Source organism: Acanthopagrus latus, chromosome 17 (assembly GCF_904848185.1).
Source record: "Acanthopagrus latus isolate v.2019 chromosome 17, fAcaLat1.1, whole genome shotgun sequence".
NCBI classification, from domain to species: domain Eukaryota; kingdom Metazoa; phylum Chordata; class Actinopteri; order Spariformes; family Sparidae; genus Acanthopagrus; species Acanthopagrus latus.
Genome location: NC_051055.1, coordinates 6,785,930 through 6,802,257, shown reverse-complemented (window position 1 = coordinate 6,802,257; position 16,328 = coordinate 6,785,930). Strand labels below are relative to the sequence as shown.

Genomic DNA, 16,328 nt, shown 5'->3' with positions numbered 1-16,328 from the left:
TTAGCCAGATTTGTATTGCATTGCTTTAACTATATTGCTCAAAGCATACAAGAGCTTTTCTGTTCTGGTAGATGCTTTGGTTTCCCCTTGATTTTCACTGTTGCATAAATCTGTAGGTGGTGCACACTGGTAAAAAAGAAAAAAAAAAAAGAAACAAAAGCTGAGCAGCCAAAGTCCAGAAGAGCATGGTAAGCCATGAAGAGAGAGAACAGAGAGCATCAAGATGGGGAAAAATCATTACTGATTGAATGAGCCTCCTGAAATGGCATGTTTGTGTCTGCTCAGTGCCTCTGTGCGTTTCTGTCTGCTCAGCAGCAACCAGCCAACTCGGCAATCCAGCCAGTCAGTCCATCAGTCAGGCCTCACTGTCCATCTCTCTCTTTCTCCCTCTCTCACTGTCTCTGTCTCTGCCTCTCTGTCTCTCTTTGTCTTTCTCTCTTGCTTACTGTCTCTGTCTCTCTCTCTCTCTCCCTCTCTCACTGTCTCTGTCTCTCGGTGTCTCTCTTTCTCTCTGCCTCTGTCTCTCAGTGTGTCTCTCTCTCTCTCTTTCTCTCTTGCTTTCTGTCTGTCTGTCTGTCTGTCTGTCTGTCTGTCTGTCTGTCTGTCTCTGTCTCTCTCTCTCTCCTCCTTCTCTGGCTCCTGCCTGTTACATAAAGCCATTTCATTTAGCAGACTTCCCTAAGCTCCTTTGTATGTTGGCATTCAGCTGCCATTAAGAGGGATTTTTATTTGTATGATGCCCATGTAAGCTGTGTGGAGTGGAGTACAGCAGCTCAGGACTGTACAGTACAGCTCTAGCCTGCAGGCCTGCTCTGTTACGGAACCACAGAGTGTGTCCCTTGGGAAGGTAGCATAGCCCTGGACAATTTTTAGAAAACAGAGATGCACTTATACTACTGACCTCCTCCTTACAATGCTTTTACTGAGCATTCAGACCTTGCGGCCAAAAGCCAAAGCCACAACAAAATGTCTGTCTTCTGCAAGCTATGATGCATGTATCTTCACAGGTTTGTTGTGAACAGTTCAAGTTAATTTTACACAAATATTTCAATGCTAATCCAGTCACCGCTCTGTTTCTACAGGTGGTGGGAGGCAAGATGACAGAATCTGGTAGACTTTGTGCTTTTATCACAAAAGTGAGGAAAGGAAGTCTAGCAGACACTGTTGGACACCTCCGACCAGGTATTAAAACACACACACACACACACACACACACACACACACACACACACACACACACACACACACACACACACACACACATACACACACACACACTTTCAAATAGAAATGACTGGATTTGATGTGTCATTTACAATGACAAAGCAAACAACACAAGTATAAAAGATTAAAACATCTCTGGTGTTTTGCAGGTGACCAGGTGCTGGAGTGGAATGGGAAACTTTTACAAGGAGCCACATTTAAAGAAGTTTACAATATCATACTAGAATCTAAGCCTGAGCCGCAGGTGGAGTTGGTGGTCTCACGGCCTATAGGGTGAGCTCACAAACATGCAATTTTTCCTTGGGGATTGATTAAGTTATCTATCTATCTATCTATCTATCTATCTATCTATCTATCTATCTATCTATCTATCTATCTATCTATCTATCTATCTGTCTATCTGTCTGTCTGTCTGTCTGTCTGTCTGTCTGTCTGTCTGTCTGTCTAATATTCTGTCAATAAATCACTTCTGTTTTTAGTTATGGATAACGTGCATGTGCCAAACTAAAACCAATTAAAGCAAGAATTATTTCATATCTTCAGATTGTGACTATATTACTTTTATTGACATGTTCAAAAGTAATAACAGTTCATATTTCTTTAGGGTCAATTCTGACACGCCACCACCTGCATTATTGAAAAGCTGCATTTCTGAATAGCTCTGAATTGAATTGTGTATAGGTTAGAGACTTAAATTTGTAAATCCTAGAAGGAATATAGCTTGTGTTCTCATAGAATGTGTTAGTGAACAAGTGGCGCTGTCTTGTCTATTCAACCACTGTTCCTTGCACTCTCTGGCTCAGGCTCTGTCAGCTTGGGCCTTGTGTGAGACTGAACAGCATCACCCAGCAAAATGAAAGCCTGCTGCCTCACTTTTCCTCTTGGTACCAATTGTTTTAGAAAAGGTTAATTATGGGGAAAAACAGCTGCACCTTTGCCTTGTCAATTCCTGTATCTGACCTGCTTTATGGTGCTGAGGGAGCTGCTGGGTAAATGAAGACTAATGCAGTGCTTACGACCATCAAAGCACAGTGCAGTCAGCATTAGCCCAGATTGATCCTTTCCATCCCCTCCTTCACTCCTGTCCCACACACTCACTTGCTTTGTTTTTGTTTTCAGAGATATTCCAAGGATACCAGACAGCACACATGCACAACTGGAATCAAGTGAGTCTTGTTAAGATCTTAAGCCTATTTCATTATCCCATTAATCAGCCTAGAAACATCAAGTGAAGGAAATGTCTGCAAGAGTTGCTTCTGTCTCTCTGTATTTCTGTCTTTCTCATGGCATGCTTTCTTGCCCTCTTTGTGTCTCTCTGTCTTTCTATCTTCCTTCCTACCATCCCCCTCTCTCATTTGATCTTTTCATGTGACTGAAACCAACATCTCTACTAAATAATTTGACTGTCGTCTTTGTCCTGTCAGGTTCGAGTTCTTTTGAGTCTCAGAAGATGGATCGCCCGTCCATCTCCGTCACGTCCCCCATGAGTCCCAGCATGCTGAGGGACGCCCCCCAGTACCTGTCAGGACAGCTCTCAGTGAGTGACCTAAGCATGACATACACATTACGTGTGATATCATCTAGGCTGCATTGTTAGATTGCTACAGCCACTGTTGAAAATGTATGAGTGGTTCAGGAGTTTTTAATTCCATATGACTATACTTACGAATATGTTATTTACCTTGGGGCATTAATAAGGCAGCTTATAGTATAACTGAAATCCTAGTTCAAACCATTGGGCTTCCAGGCACAGCTACTCTCAGTCTGCCTGTTGAGCTGGCCCTTTACCAAACCAGCACACGATTGTAGATCAGGTTACTGTGTGTGTTGTCCATTATCTAGTATAAAAACCCTCCTGGGGTAAATGGGGAAAGAGCTGCATTAAAGTAAGAGATACATCAACTCTCAAGTTAAGGATGCTCAAGGGAAATAGCTTTAGTATTTGGGTACCACCACCTCAAGTTTTTCTCACAAAATTGATATTTATGAGAAATAGTTGTGTTTGACCAGGAGTGGCATTAATAAAGGCATGCATTTACTATATCAACATTTGGACATGTGCAAGTAGTTTTAGCTTTCGGTGATTTGGTATATCTGGTAATTGGCTGATGCCAGTATCTGCGGTAGACTGTTCAGTAATTTGACTTACATTGACATCTCAAACTTTTTGTCAGCCAGTTAAAAGTAAGTACTGAATTCTGGAAACCCCAAATCTCACCCAGATGCTTTTAATGTTTTGCATTTCTTTGAAGCAACTTTTGTTGAAATTCAAAAACAACTGGTCTCTGAAACAGTTCTGTTCATTGAATAAACCTTAAAAGACCTGCAGTGCCTGATGAATGCTTGTACACAATAAAGAACATCAGCATGATATTTTTGGAGGAGTCTGTGTATCGTGTTTAGGGATAACAAGGATTTAACGTCACTGTGCAGCAAACTTTGAAGCAGAGAAGAAAGAGAGATAAATCCCATGCGCAACAAAGCAGAGTAGATCAAGTAATCAAAAAAACAGAGAGACAAAGAGACAAGTGAAAGGTGAGGAAGTAAAATATGAATGAACTCACTGGAAGAAATCTCCCCTCTGAAACTACAAACTTCTGTTGTTGTGTTGAGAGTGTATTGTGAGTTTTTGTTGTTGTGGGGTTTTGGTTTTTATGGCATTTTCTTTTCCTTTCTTTTCTTTTCTTTTTTTTTTGCTGTTTAATTTTGCTTATCCAGAGCCAAAGCCTTAGTAGAAGAACAACGCCTTTTGCCCCTAGGGTCCAGGTAATGGGCCCTGTCTGAAGGGCACAATCTCTATTTGGTCTTTGCTCATTGACTGTTGACTGGCCTTTTTTCTGTTTCCATACTTTGGAAAATGCATTCCCGGGAAAATGGCAGCTTCAAGTTTCCCTCTCAGTGCAGTGCATTGTGTCATTTTCTTCAGTTTGATTTCTTGGTACCACTGCTATGATGAGAGTTATTATTACTCATTTTAACCCATTCACTTCATTTTACCAAGGTAGTGCATGCTCTACTAATCGAACACATTCTAAGAGACACTCTTCCATTGCCTGATTTGACAGCTGTAACCAACCTTGTTTCTGACATTTTGGATCATTGGCAATGCAGGAGGGTGTCTCTCTGAGCTTTTTAGGACAAAAGACTTGTGTTGTTTTCCGGTTCAGTGTGACATGAAGCCATGCCTTGATAACTCTAACCCTATACACATCTACAGGAGAACTCCCCCATGTGCGAGTTGACATGATGTTGATTAGCACCTTATGGTTAATGGGTCTGCAGTTTCATGTTGCAGTGAAAGATACCAAGTCACCATCTTGTGTTGGAAACCAAATCGCATTTTCCCTTTCAAATGAGAGTGTATAAGCAAATTGTACCTCCAAAATAACAAATCTAAAACCACAGCTTTGAAGGTTTTTCTTTGCTCTGAGGGTCTCTTTTAATCTGTCATCTTTGATAGCAGTCTGTCTTCATGTCTTTTTGTTTATGACACACAGTAGAGTATGTTCTGTACTTTGTATGGTTCTATAATCGTCTTTCCTGTAGCTTGAAGGTTAACACTCCTGCTAGGAATTTCAGATATTTATGTCGTTGGCAACAAACTTTATATGGATCTGATGTGAGAATATAGTTGTGGTCAATTATATCATTTAATCAAATTTAGAGAACATGATATATAGTTAGAATGTAGGTAAATAGGCAGGTTTTTATGTGTGTTTGTGTTTGTGTTTGTCTGTATTCTGGAAAAGCTTGTATGTTTCAGTAAATGATTAGATGAAAATATTGTAAAGTCATTTCTATTTGTAGATTCAAGTAGTTCACTATTGAACCATGTGTCTTGATGCACATAATACAGTCATTACATTTCCAAGGTGAAACTTTTCAGAGACATTTTACAGATTCACAGACAGTACAGTGTATTCATATCTGGCAGTATGTGGTATTTTTGTGTGGCTATGAGTGTAGAGGTTATTTGGTACAATTTGTTTTCTCATAAACCCTCTGCTGTCTGTTTTTGCCTTTATGAAATCTAATGACTTGTCATGAATGCTCTTTCTTGCATTGCTGCATGTAAAGCTGGTAGTTTTAAATGGTGCAGACCCTTTCCATATCATATTTTTGAAGAAGTATGGACAAAAGCTTAGAAGTTTTATCTCTCATTTCATCTACTTTCTTTAAGGCCTCAGTTGGAGCTTTTTATTCTTCTAAGTGTCTTCTTTTGGAGTCCATACTTCCCTTGTAGTGTGAACTGTCTGCGATTCCTATCGCAACAGCATGATTGATTTCTCCATGCCAATGCCCATTGAATATCTAAGAGAACATAGAAACAAAATCATCACTGGTATCACTTCAACAGAGCACAGTGTTAATTTTAGAGCATGTTGCCTTTAGCATTTTACCGCAATTAAGTCAAAAGGACACTCAGGCCAGTTACATTCAGTTCCATTCAGTAAACTTTGTTCATCCCCACAGTGGAAGTTTTCAATGATGAACAGAAACACAAAGATTTAAAGTACTTAACAGAGGAAAAAAACACAGTGATTACATATATACAATATATAGCATAGTGTATCACCATGCATATCACTACAAAAACTGACCTTTTCATTAAAAGAGGGTCTCTTTAACTACAGAGACAAATATTTTACTAATTTTAATATCTTATTTTGACATTTGTAGCATTATCATACCTGATTAACACTGATACAGTAATTTCATGTTTGAATATACGCTTCAGCTATGATAACTTGCCCTGCCAAGCATGTGACCTGACATTATCTTAGCAGGTAGACTTCTTCCTCCTTTTGCTTAAAGGGTAAATACAGGAGAAGACCCCACAGTGTTATCAAAAACAGAAATAGAGCTCAAAAAAAGAAGACACAAAAGTCCTTGTTATAACTTTGTTTACAATTTGATGCGGTTGTCTTCTCCTGCATTAGTCCCTCTATGTGTTTTTCCTCCTTTTGGCCTTGACCAGTCTCTCAGAAGGTTGTCTCTGCTCTGCCTCTGCAGGTCAAACTGTGGTATGACAAAGTGGGCCATCAGCTTATCGTCACGATCCTGGGCGCCAAAGACCTGCCACCCAGGGAAGACGGCCGGCCCAGGAACCCTTATGTAAAAATCTACTTCCTCCCTGATAGAAGGTAAGAATAGAGACAGTTATCAGCATAAACATGAACCCACCTGGCCATATTTTTATAAATGGATTCTGATTATATTAATGTGATTTCACAAAGTGATTTAGCCATTAGAATCAGGATGTATACATATGTGTGTATTTACTTAATTCAGTGCAGTTTTGCATCTTGTGAAGCACTTCTTTCTTATGCACTGATGAAGAGTGCAGTAAGTGGACACATTCAAGGAGATAGTACAGTCCCTTGCCATCTCATTCTCATCAACAGCATGCTGCGGTGATGTGCTCTGTGCTGTGTCGTGCTATTGATCTGTTGTATTCGTGGCTCTTCTCTATCATGGTTGTAAATAAAAACAGTTTGAATTATTGTTCCTCCAGCGACAAAAGCAAGAGGAGAACAAAAACGGTAAAGAAATCCTTAGAGCCCAAATGGAACCAGACCTTTATGTATTCGCCGGTGCACCGGCGAGAGTTTCGGGAGCGCATGCTGGAGATCACATTGTGGGACCAAGCCAGGGTGAGGGAGGAGGAGAGCGAATTCCTTGGTGAGGTAAGAAAACCAAACCCTCACCCATCAGGGACACTCAGTGACAGTATCTCAGCTAAGCCTCTTGAATGGGGTCAAGCCTTTATTAAAGCTCCTGGCCATTACAAGGTTTTGGTCATCAAGTTATTGGTCAGCATAGAACTTTGGTGTTTTTATTTAGTGTGTAAAACTAAGACTTTGCGAAAGTTGCTGTATGAGAGTTGTGGCAAGTGTGTTTGTTGGTTGCTGTAATTCCACAATTTAGAAAATCTGTTCGTTTTTTCAACCCTCCCCATCAGGACATTTTCTAGGTATGAGTAAATGGTTACCTTTTCCCTCTCACAGATCCTTATTGAACTGGAGACAGCTCTGCTGGATGACGAGCCACACTGGTACAAGCTACAAACCCATGATGTGTCCTCTATTCCGCTCCCACGTGCCTCCCCGAATGCACAGCGCAGGCAGCTCCACGGTGAAAGTCCAACACGGCGGCTGCAAAGTATGGAACAGCTTAGTCATTGATGTTTTAAGTAAAGAGATTGAGAGTGGCCACCCTTCAGGGGATTGTGCATTTAAAGCGATATGATGTATACAGGATGTAGTGTGCTCTGAGATGCCTGTATGTGACAGGGCAGCTGATTTTCCAATTTTTTCAATAGTGGGCAAGTCAGTAATATCCCTGTAGGCCGTATCAACAAGCTGGTGCCACAAAACATCCAATTTAATCACCGAGTTAACAAATAATATAGCATGTAGCTAATATAGCAGAACCAGAATTGGTTTATTATCTAAATTTAAATAACAATGATTTGCAAATGTATGTACTTATTTACAAATAAACGTCCACATATAGAATAGTTGTGTTACATTTTCAAGTCAAATTACTCACTGGGCTTCTGTTCTGGCTTTGGTTTATTCAGGCTTTTAAAAGCCATCGTAGTTTATGCATATTTTGTCTTTGTCACCCACATCACATCAACCTTACTACTTCTGCTTTTACAGACAAAGGCTCATATTCATACAACTCAGGTAAAAGTCCACTGCACTTGCAGGCAGTGCTGCTGTATGGAGTGTTCTCCTGTCCTCTTCAATGATGCATCCTCATGCCCTGATTCTCCACCCCTTTTTTCCATGAAGTGTGCATGTTCCTGCTACCTTACATGGGTCTCATTGTGGAGAGCTGGTGTAAATTTGACTCCACTAGTCTGAAATCCACTCAGGGTATCAGATACGTGCAAGCTCCAGGGAAACAGAGATTTAGGACACAGTGGTCTCTCCCTCTCTGTGTATTCACCTGTGAATCTCACAATCCCAGCCTGCAACCCACAACCATCCTCGTAATGATATAAAAATCCAGGCTATGTTCCAATTGTGGCAAACACAATATATAGTACATACACTTTGATGACTTGCCTCTCCTCTGTGATGTATATTGTTATTATTTTTCCCATTACCAATATTTCCCCCTTTAAAACTGCACAAAATACTTTTATAAAACTTTGCGGCTCATTCTGCTTTGCTTGTATTTGTGTGTCTTGAATGTGAGTATAATTTTGAAATTGTCATGTGATAGAGTAGATTACTCTATTGCTGGTGTGATACATTGCTTACTATTCTTAATCTTCCAAAACAGTGGTGTTTTGTTTACTTAAAACACTTGATGATGATTATCTTTATGCATAATACATGATTTTTTATTCCAACTTTCCTTAACTAAACACCAACTTTGGCTTATTTTATGGCCCTTTTCCCCCCACTGTTAAATCTTTGACTTCTACAGTATTATTTGTGATACTGATATTCATGCTATAGCTGCCTGTACTGTAGTCAGTGTTATGCAGGACTACTTCACTGTCCTGCTTCTACGACACACTTAAGGCTTGCTCACTTCCCCCACCAGGATGATTTTCTGGGCGTTTGTGTTAGTTTGAGGTGAAAGAGCTGACAGCTGTAAAAAGTCGCCAGCCAACTGAGATGAGAGGTTGGAAGCAGCAGTGCCAGAGTGCAGTACTTGTCATTTCTGATAAAGCACACGTGTCCAGTTGATTTAAGTAGACTGAACAGTGAAGCTGGTTTTTTTGGGGGGGGCTCATACTTTAAAGAGAGGGGACAGGGAGGGGTGATTCGTCTACTGGGTGGGATGAAGAAAGAGCAGTAAAGCCATATCACTTCTCCCAACCCCAGCTGTAAATTGAATGATTGAATGTGCCATTCAGAAGTGGCACAGTTCTGATGAAGAGACATATGCTGTTTTTTGTTGAATTCAAGCTATGAAAAGCAGCGTTATTTGTTAAACCTTAGGTATATTTTCAAGATATAATAAGAGACGCTCTCTGTTGAAATTGTGGGGTATGGTGCAAAGTGAGTAAGACAGATAGTGAATTCACTGGCTGTCAATTTTTCCATTTAAACAATAAAGATTGCATTCAGACTAGTGAGGCATACAACAAACACAAATACAAAAAACAGGTGTGTAAATGAACAATGAAATGAAAATAACCCCTCCCTCTTCCTTCTCTCCTCTTTCGACCGCTCTCTCTTCTGTTTCTCTCTGTCCCCTCATCTCAAAGGATCCCAGAGGATTAGTGACAGTGAGATCTCAGACTACGATTGTGAAGATGGTGTAGGGGTTATAACAGGTAATATATTAATTTATTTGGTAATACAAGTGAATCAAAGAGCTAGTGTGGAGGCAAAGCAACAAATGTTCAACAAATGTTTGCTGGATATGTCTCCAGTCTATATTACAATTTTATGTTTGTTTGCTTTATTGTTGAACCTAGCCAACATCTAACATGTTACCATCTGTGAAATACTCCATGGACTTAAATACCTTATGAATACTGTTATACATCATATAGCAGGGTAAAATTCTGCAGCCCACCACCAGCAGCAGCACAGTGAGGCATTACTGAGATTTTGTCTGCCTCTGCACTGCTAGTTGCTGTTCTGCTGCACTCACTGAGGCTCCAGCCGCACACCCACACTGCACATCAGAAAAGGAGAAGCAGAGGCAGGCACAAGGAAAATAATGCTGAAATATTTAGCAAAGCTCTAGAAATGTAAAAAGATACATGTATAAGATGGTGTTTCCAAGTACACAATATGTTCTTTGTAATCCTCTTCCAATAAACACCATGTCTCTTTTTCTAACAATTGAAGACCACAGAAATTGTGCTTGCCCTGATTGCAGGAAATCCTTGTAAATTGCAGGATGGACGTAGCTTGCCTGCACAGTTGCTTTAGCATGTGGCGATGCATCACATCCCTATTAGTAGATACAGGCCACAAAGAAAGTGAAATAATGGGTGATAATAGAAAGGAAATACATAAATACAAGCCAAGGCTTGCTGATTATACTGTAGTTGAGGGAAATCCTCCTCCAGCCTCTTTAACATTCTCATCAGCCCCTCATTGCCTCACCATGCCAGTCCCCTTCACTTCATTCACAGTGAAGGGAATACCCCTTTGCTCAGGTCTGGTCACACCCGCCTCTTCACATAAGCTCCACAACATCTTCCTGCGGTCTTTGCATTAAACTGCTGGCACTATTACTTTCAAATGGGAAGAAAATGCTTTTTTATTTATTTTTTTATGGAACACTAATTGCAAGGTTTCTAACTGTTTGTAACAAACTGTAAAGCAATATGTGCTAAAGTGCTCACTAGTTACTACTTTACAGGTTAAAGCTTATACCATTCTTTCAAAGTAGAATCCCTATTAATTTCTCCTTTGATGCATGCAATGTAATTTAGTAATGAAAAGTCCAATTTGTTATTATTTGCACATTATATTTAATCTCTGACAGTCCTGTGTGATGTTTCCTACTTCTGTACTGATGCAGCCCAGTCCTCTCGTTAAATCCTGTAATTGTCAGTGAAGGTTCTTCTCTTTATATGTGCTTAACAGGCAGGCTGTACTCATGCGTGAAGCAGCATGTCAAAGGGAAGAATAGATTTAATTTGGCTCTGCATGGGAGTTGATTGCTCTGCTGCAGGAGCCTCTGTGTTGAAGCTGCTGTTTAGGAGTGGCAGATGTTTTCCTTGTTAAATCTAATTTGCATCGTAATGAAGCTAATATATTGCTCATTTTGTTCTTTTTGCTGTAGTCTTATTAAACTATGTACAAAAATGGAAGATGTAAAGTATGACTTGCATCCGATGGCAATCAGGATGGAGTATTTTGTAGTACTTTTATTTGTTTATTTATTCATGCACAGCGACCTTCCATCAAAAAGTAAATGTTATCATATTGATATGTCAAATTTCCTCAAGTAAAGATCTACATTTCTTTATCATTACCTCCAATTTTCCCTACCTTTTCTTATTTTCCTACGTTTGATTCAGGTTTTTCATTTGCGCTATACACTCTATTGTATATCAATCAACTTTGACCTTAGCCGTGGCTGCTAGCCATGTCTGATTACCCGTTAATGAACTCTTTCAAGTTTCAAGTACCAAAAATCATTTGAAAAACTTTACACCCTGCTGAAATAAGTCCGTCTATCCCTCCCTCTCCTCATCTGTTCTTGTCTTCACAGACTACCGGACAAATGGCAGAGACTTCCAGAGCTCCACGCTGTCTGTCCCTGAGCAGGTGTTGTCGTCTAACCACTGCTCACGGTCGTCTGATATTAACCGGGCGCGGTCACGCTCTCCCAGCGTTCCCCCACCCTCCAGGTAACTGTTGCTCGGTCTACTATGGGGTTGATGCTTTATTATTGAGTGTGTTTTTCATATTAATGATTTAACACTCGAGTGTTTTCTTTTCTTTAAGAACCGCATGTTGAGGAGGGATGTCTTAATATTCCTGCTTAGGAATCCAATAAAGTTATGATAATGAAGGGTAATATATGCTTTAGTAACTTGGTTGAGCAAAATGTTACTCTTGCAATCACTTCCAAATGCCACATCACCCATGTGTCAGGTGCTCTATTTGTCCCCAATGCCTCACTACACATAAAGCAGTGTACCCCATGGCCATTAGGGGGCAGTGTGTGGTGTGTAAACTACATAGGGGTGATCCAGTCCACTTCTGTCACACAGCAGAAGTCTGGATCCTGCCTTTGACCTTAGGCCTTCTCAGTACAGCTCCTCCACTAGAGTGGACCACCACAGTGTGTCAGAAGCTCTCAGTCTCCGCTCTAATTCATCCCAAAGGTGTTCTATCGGGTTCAGGTCAGGACTCTGTGCAGGCCAGTCAAGTTCATCCACACCAGACTCTGTCATCCACGTCTTTATGGACCTTGCTTTGTGCACTGGTGCACAGTCATGTTGGAAGAGGAAGGGGCCCGCTCCAAACTGTTCCCACAAGGTTGGGAGCATGGAATTGTCCAAAATGTTTTGGTATCCTGAAGCATTCAATGTTCCTTTCACTGGAACTAAGGGGCCAAGCCCAGCTCCTGAAAAACAACCCCATACCATAATTCCTCCTCCACCAAATTTCACAGTTGGCACAATGCAATCTGAAATGTACCGTTCTCCTGGCAACCTCCAAACCCAGACTCGTCCATCAGATTGCCAGATGGAAAAGCGTGATTCATCACTCCAGAGAACGCGTCTCCACTGCTCTAGAGGCCAGTGACGGCGTGCTTTACACCATTGCATCCGACGCCTTGCATTGCACTTGGTGATGTGTGGCTTGGCTGCAGCTGCTCGGCCATGGAAACCCATTCCATGAAGCTCTCTGCGTACTGTACTTGGGCTAATCTGAAGGTCACATGAAGTTTGTAGCTCTCTAGCAATTGACTGTGCAGAAAGTCGGCGACCTCTTTGCACTATGCGCTTCAGCATCCGCTGACCCCTCTCCGTCACTTTACGTGGCCTACCACTTCGTGGCTGAGTTGCTGTTGTTCCCAAACGCTTCCATTTTGTTATAATAGAGCTGACAGTTGACTGTGGAATATTTAGGAGCGAGGAAATTTCACGACTGGATTTGTTGCACAAGTGGCATCCTATGACAGTTCCACGCTGGAATTCACTGAGCTCCTGAGAGCGGCCCATTCTTTCACAAATGTCTTGTTTCACAGTCTGCATGCCTGAGTGCTTGAATTTATACACCTGGGGCCAGGCCAAGTGATTAGAACACCTGATTCTGATCATTTGAATGGGTGAGCGAATACTTTTGGTAATATAGTGTATATATATGTATATAGTCCTGCTATTAAAGAGCAACTTTCTCCATTCCATTCAATATTTGATGAAAATATTTTGTAGGACTCCCTCCACCTTGAAACTTGCTTCATCTATCTTCCTCTGTCATGTGTACAAACAATATTACTCCAAAGAGGAATGAAGACAAAAGAAAATCTTATAGATTGAAAAAAAGGTTTTCATTTCATTGATTCATCAGGAAACATGTATCACACTAAACATCCTACATAAACAGCAGTCTTGGTTAAAACTACACTGCATCAGAAGATTTATTAAGAATAAGGTTTTTCCATCTTAAATTCAGGAGGCTGGAATTATGCATGGAACAGTTGGAGCCTCTGTTGCAAATGCTGTATACAGTATACAGTATTTGCGTGTATCTCACTATCTTTAAGTGGTCAGTGGTCAGTTATCCTCCATCAGCACTTATTTTCTGTAAGGGTTGGAAAATGTTGCTCCAACAGTCCAATCATATCCTTGGCACTGCCAGGCCACAGCTACTTTCCCTCCATCCAATTAACTTTATTTGATATTTCTGAGGCTTGGCCTAAATCAGTGTCAGACGCAGAAAATGCACTTATCTAAATTGTCTGGGACAGTGCTCACTTGAATGTATTTCTGCTGCTTTAATTAACAATGTTCAGTTATTTATTGAAAACAGTTGAAAATGACACAAGAAATGACTCATGAAGAATTTGGAATTTTCCACACCATGGAAAAAAACCTCATCTGTAATGTTTGCAGTTTTTTGTGAGATTGGTTATTTAGTTTAAACTTGTGTCATTTTCACTTCTTTTTCCTACTTTTTAAATGTTCTTGAAATTGCTAGTAAAAGGATAATCTTAAGTAATGCGATTAATAATCCAGTAGAAGTGACACCAAACAGGTTTAGGTGTTGGACTGTGCTGCTCTGTTCTCTCCTCCGTGAATGTTGCTGGTGTGTTCTGTGTACCACTTTCATCTGTCTGTGTGGTAGAGCTGAGGAAGACATCTTCTCTTCATCGGATTTCTCAGCCACTCTTATCTTCCTTGCCTGTTTTTCCTCTTTGAAACTGTTACATCAACTTTTCCTACGAGCTTTCTCAGCCTATTTACACCCTATTTCTTTGAGAAATCTCTCTCTCCCTCAGTTTTCTCACCCCTCCATCTGTCTGCTGACGATTCTGTCTATCTCCAATCCTTTCTGTCTCTCTCCTTTCCTCCTCCTCCTCCTCCTCCGCTTCTTCCTCAGCACCATCTCAGATCCATCTCTGTCTTCTCTCCTTCCTCCATGTGTTTGCAGCCATTTTCTCACCCTACCTCGAACCAGACATACTCAGCCTATTGATGATCCTCAAAGGGACCCCAGGTAGACTTTTACCTGAGAAATGCATGAAGCCCTATCTCTGCACCTCTACTTTCCAACCCAACACCTCCTTAACTCCAATCTACAACCGCTTTCTTCTCTGGAGAAAATCTTCCATTCGGGTGTTGAACACATGGCACTGATACTATGGCACTTGAAATTAAGTCCGCTGAGCCCAACTAGGCTGCATTGAGGAAATCAACATTGCACAACTTTTTGTTGCACTGACTAGGCTACTTTATATTTCCTGCCTGTAAGTGCCATATGTGTTGTGTTGTGTTAAAGTATATATTTCATCTGCACAAGGTCAAATATATACAATGTGTGACTTTTCATTATTACAGTCTATTGAGAGAGTGACACTGTGCCCATGCACTTCATCCATCCAGTATCAGCATTGCTTATTCTCTCTTTTCATCATCTCAGCCATTCTCATATAAACATTCCTCTACAAAAATTCACCATGGGATTTATAGATGAGCAAATTCCTTATTGGTCATTTCATATTTTCCACCAAAAGAATGACTACAGCAATACTGAAAATGGATAAGTGTTCTATGGTTGTGAAGTTTTGTCCAGAAGAGGTGGTTTCTTCTCCAAACATGCTGATACATCCAGTGTATATTGATGTATATCAGCCTTCAGTTTATATGTAATCACTGTGGACATGTGGGATAACTGAAGAAGTGTGTGCTCAGAGTCTGTATCCAAAAAGTGCACTCCAACATTTTATACTTTGCAGATCTCCTTAATGTTAACTTCCAGTCCATATGGAGACATATTAAATTGTGACCAGCTGTGATATTTTTTCGTCAGCCGCAACCATCGCGTGTACCCAATCTGCCGAGAGGAAGCAGTCAGGTTACTGCGTTCCACTAGGATGGCCCGCGCCTATTCTGAGGGTGCCTACTCCGCCGACTTTGACTACGAGAGGTATTGAAATGCACTGCCGCTGCATCTGTGCATCCGCCATATTGTGGTCTCCTCAAGTTGTCCCTCGTCCGTCTTTAATTTATCCGTGAACGTACGTGTGATGACTGAAAATGATATCCTGTCTGATATCGGTTTTTGTTAAAGGGTCATCACAGCTCTGAAGTTGTTGATGTAAAAGAACAATACACAACTGCCTCTGTGTGCTGAGGCTCAGAGCTCTGTGTGGTGCTGGCCAGTAACTGACTGTTTCTCAGTGGATGTCCTTGTTTATGTACCCATGTACGTACATTATACCAACAGCAGTATGTTGATCAGTGGTGTGTGTGGTTTTTAGTGTTGTCCTTTTTTTGGCAGGTGCTTGTTGCTCACCCATACAATGGCATCTCTGATGTATTGCTCTGGGCTGCACAGTAGCTTTGTAAATTCCTTGTTTGCCCTTTGGCTTCTTGTGTCTGGCCAGAATGGGCTTGTGGGCCCTTCCAAGCACACATAGAAAGGTCTGCTGACACCCATCCTTAGCCAGGACTCATGCCAGCATCCTAGTGCACCAATAAAAAGAAAGAACTCACATCACCCCCTCCCCCCTCCAGAGAAACGCTGTAAATGACTCCACTTTTCTCTGTCTTCAATCTTCTGCCTGCTGCCATCTGGCTTTCAGTCAGGAATAACATGACATTTGTGCCATTTCTCTGCACTCCAGGAGGAAAAAAGTGATGAGTCCTCAGAATCCAGACCAAGAGCCTGACTGACTATTACAGCATCACAAAGTTTCCCTCAGGCCCAGCTTGGCTCAACTTTAGACTCAGCCTATAGCCTAGATATTAATTAACAAGTGCTCTACTTCTTCTGTTCTCTTGCTTTCTTCACGTCAAAACCAGCAGGGAGAGAAAAGTAGCTAGTAGCTCAGTGTTATCCATGAGGAATAAAATAGATTTCCTTCCCAACTTCATACAGGTTGTTCTTGTCTGCATCCAGGCAGAGTAAAAGCAACAGTTAAAACTGAAAAGAAAT

The 16,328-nt window shown here is 41.0% G+C and overlaps 1 protein-coding gene across 49 annotated transcripts in view; it reads left to right on the top strand.

Annotated features, from left to right (window-relative positions):
- rims2a (regulating synaptic membrane exocytosis 2a) overlaps positions 1-16,328 on the top strand; it is a 156,239-nt gene that overhangs the window by 92,564 nt on the left and 47,347 nt on the right. For 16 of the 49 annotated variants that reach the window (XM_037074168.1, XM_037074171.1, XM_037074150.1 and 13 more), the window contains 12 exons: positions 1,083-1,182; positions 1,374-1,497; positions 2,344-2,390; positions 2,649-2,761; positions 3,943-3,990; positions 6,238-6,368; positions 6,719-6,911; positions 7,233-7,386; positions 9,458-9,526; positions 11,428-11,566; positions 14,322-14,387; positions 15,201-15,317. In XM_037074168.1, the coding sequence (XP_036930063.1) occupies positions 1,083-1,182; positions 1,374-1,497; positions 2,344-2,390; positions 2,649-2,761; positions 3,943-3,990; positions 6,238-6,368; positions 6,719-6,911; positions 7,233-7,386; positions 9,458-9,526; positions 11,428-11,566; positions 14,322-14,387; positions 15,201-15,317 (1,301 nt within the window). The remainder of the gene's footprint in view (positions 1-1,082; positions 1,183-1,373; positions 1,498-2,343; positions 2,391-2,648; positions 2,762-3,942; positions 3,991-6,237; positions 6,369-6,718; positions 6,912-7,232; positions 7,387-9,457; positions 9,527-11,427; positions 11,567-14,321; positions 14,388-15,200; positions 15,318-16,328) is intronic. The other 33 variants (XM_037074180.1, XM_037074157.1, XM_037074146.1 and 30 more) reach the window with 8 other exon arrangements.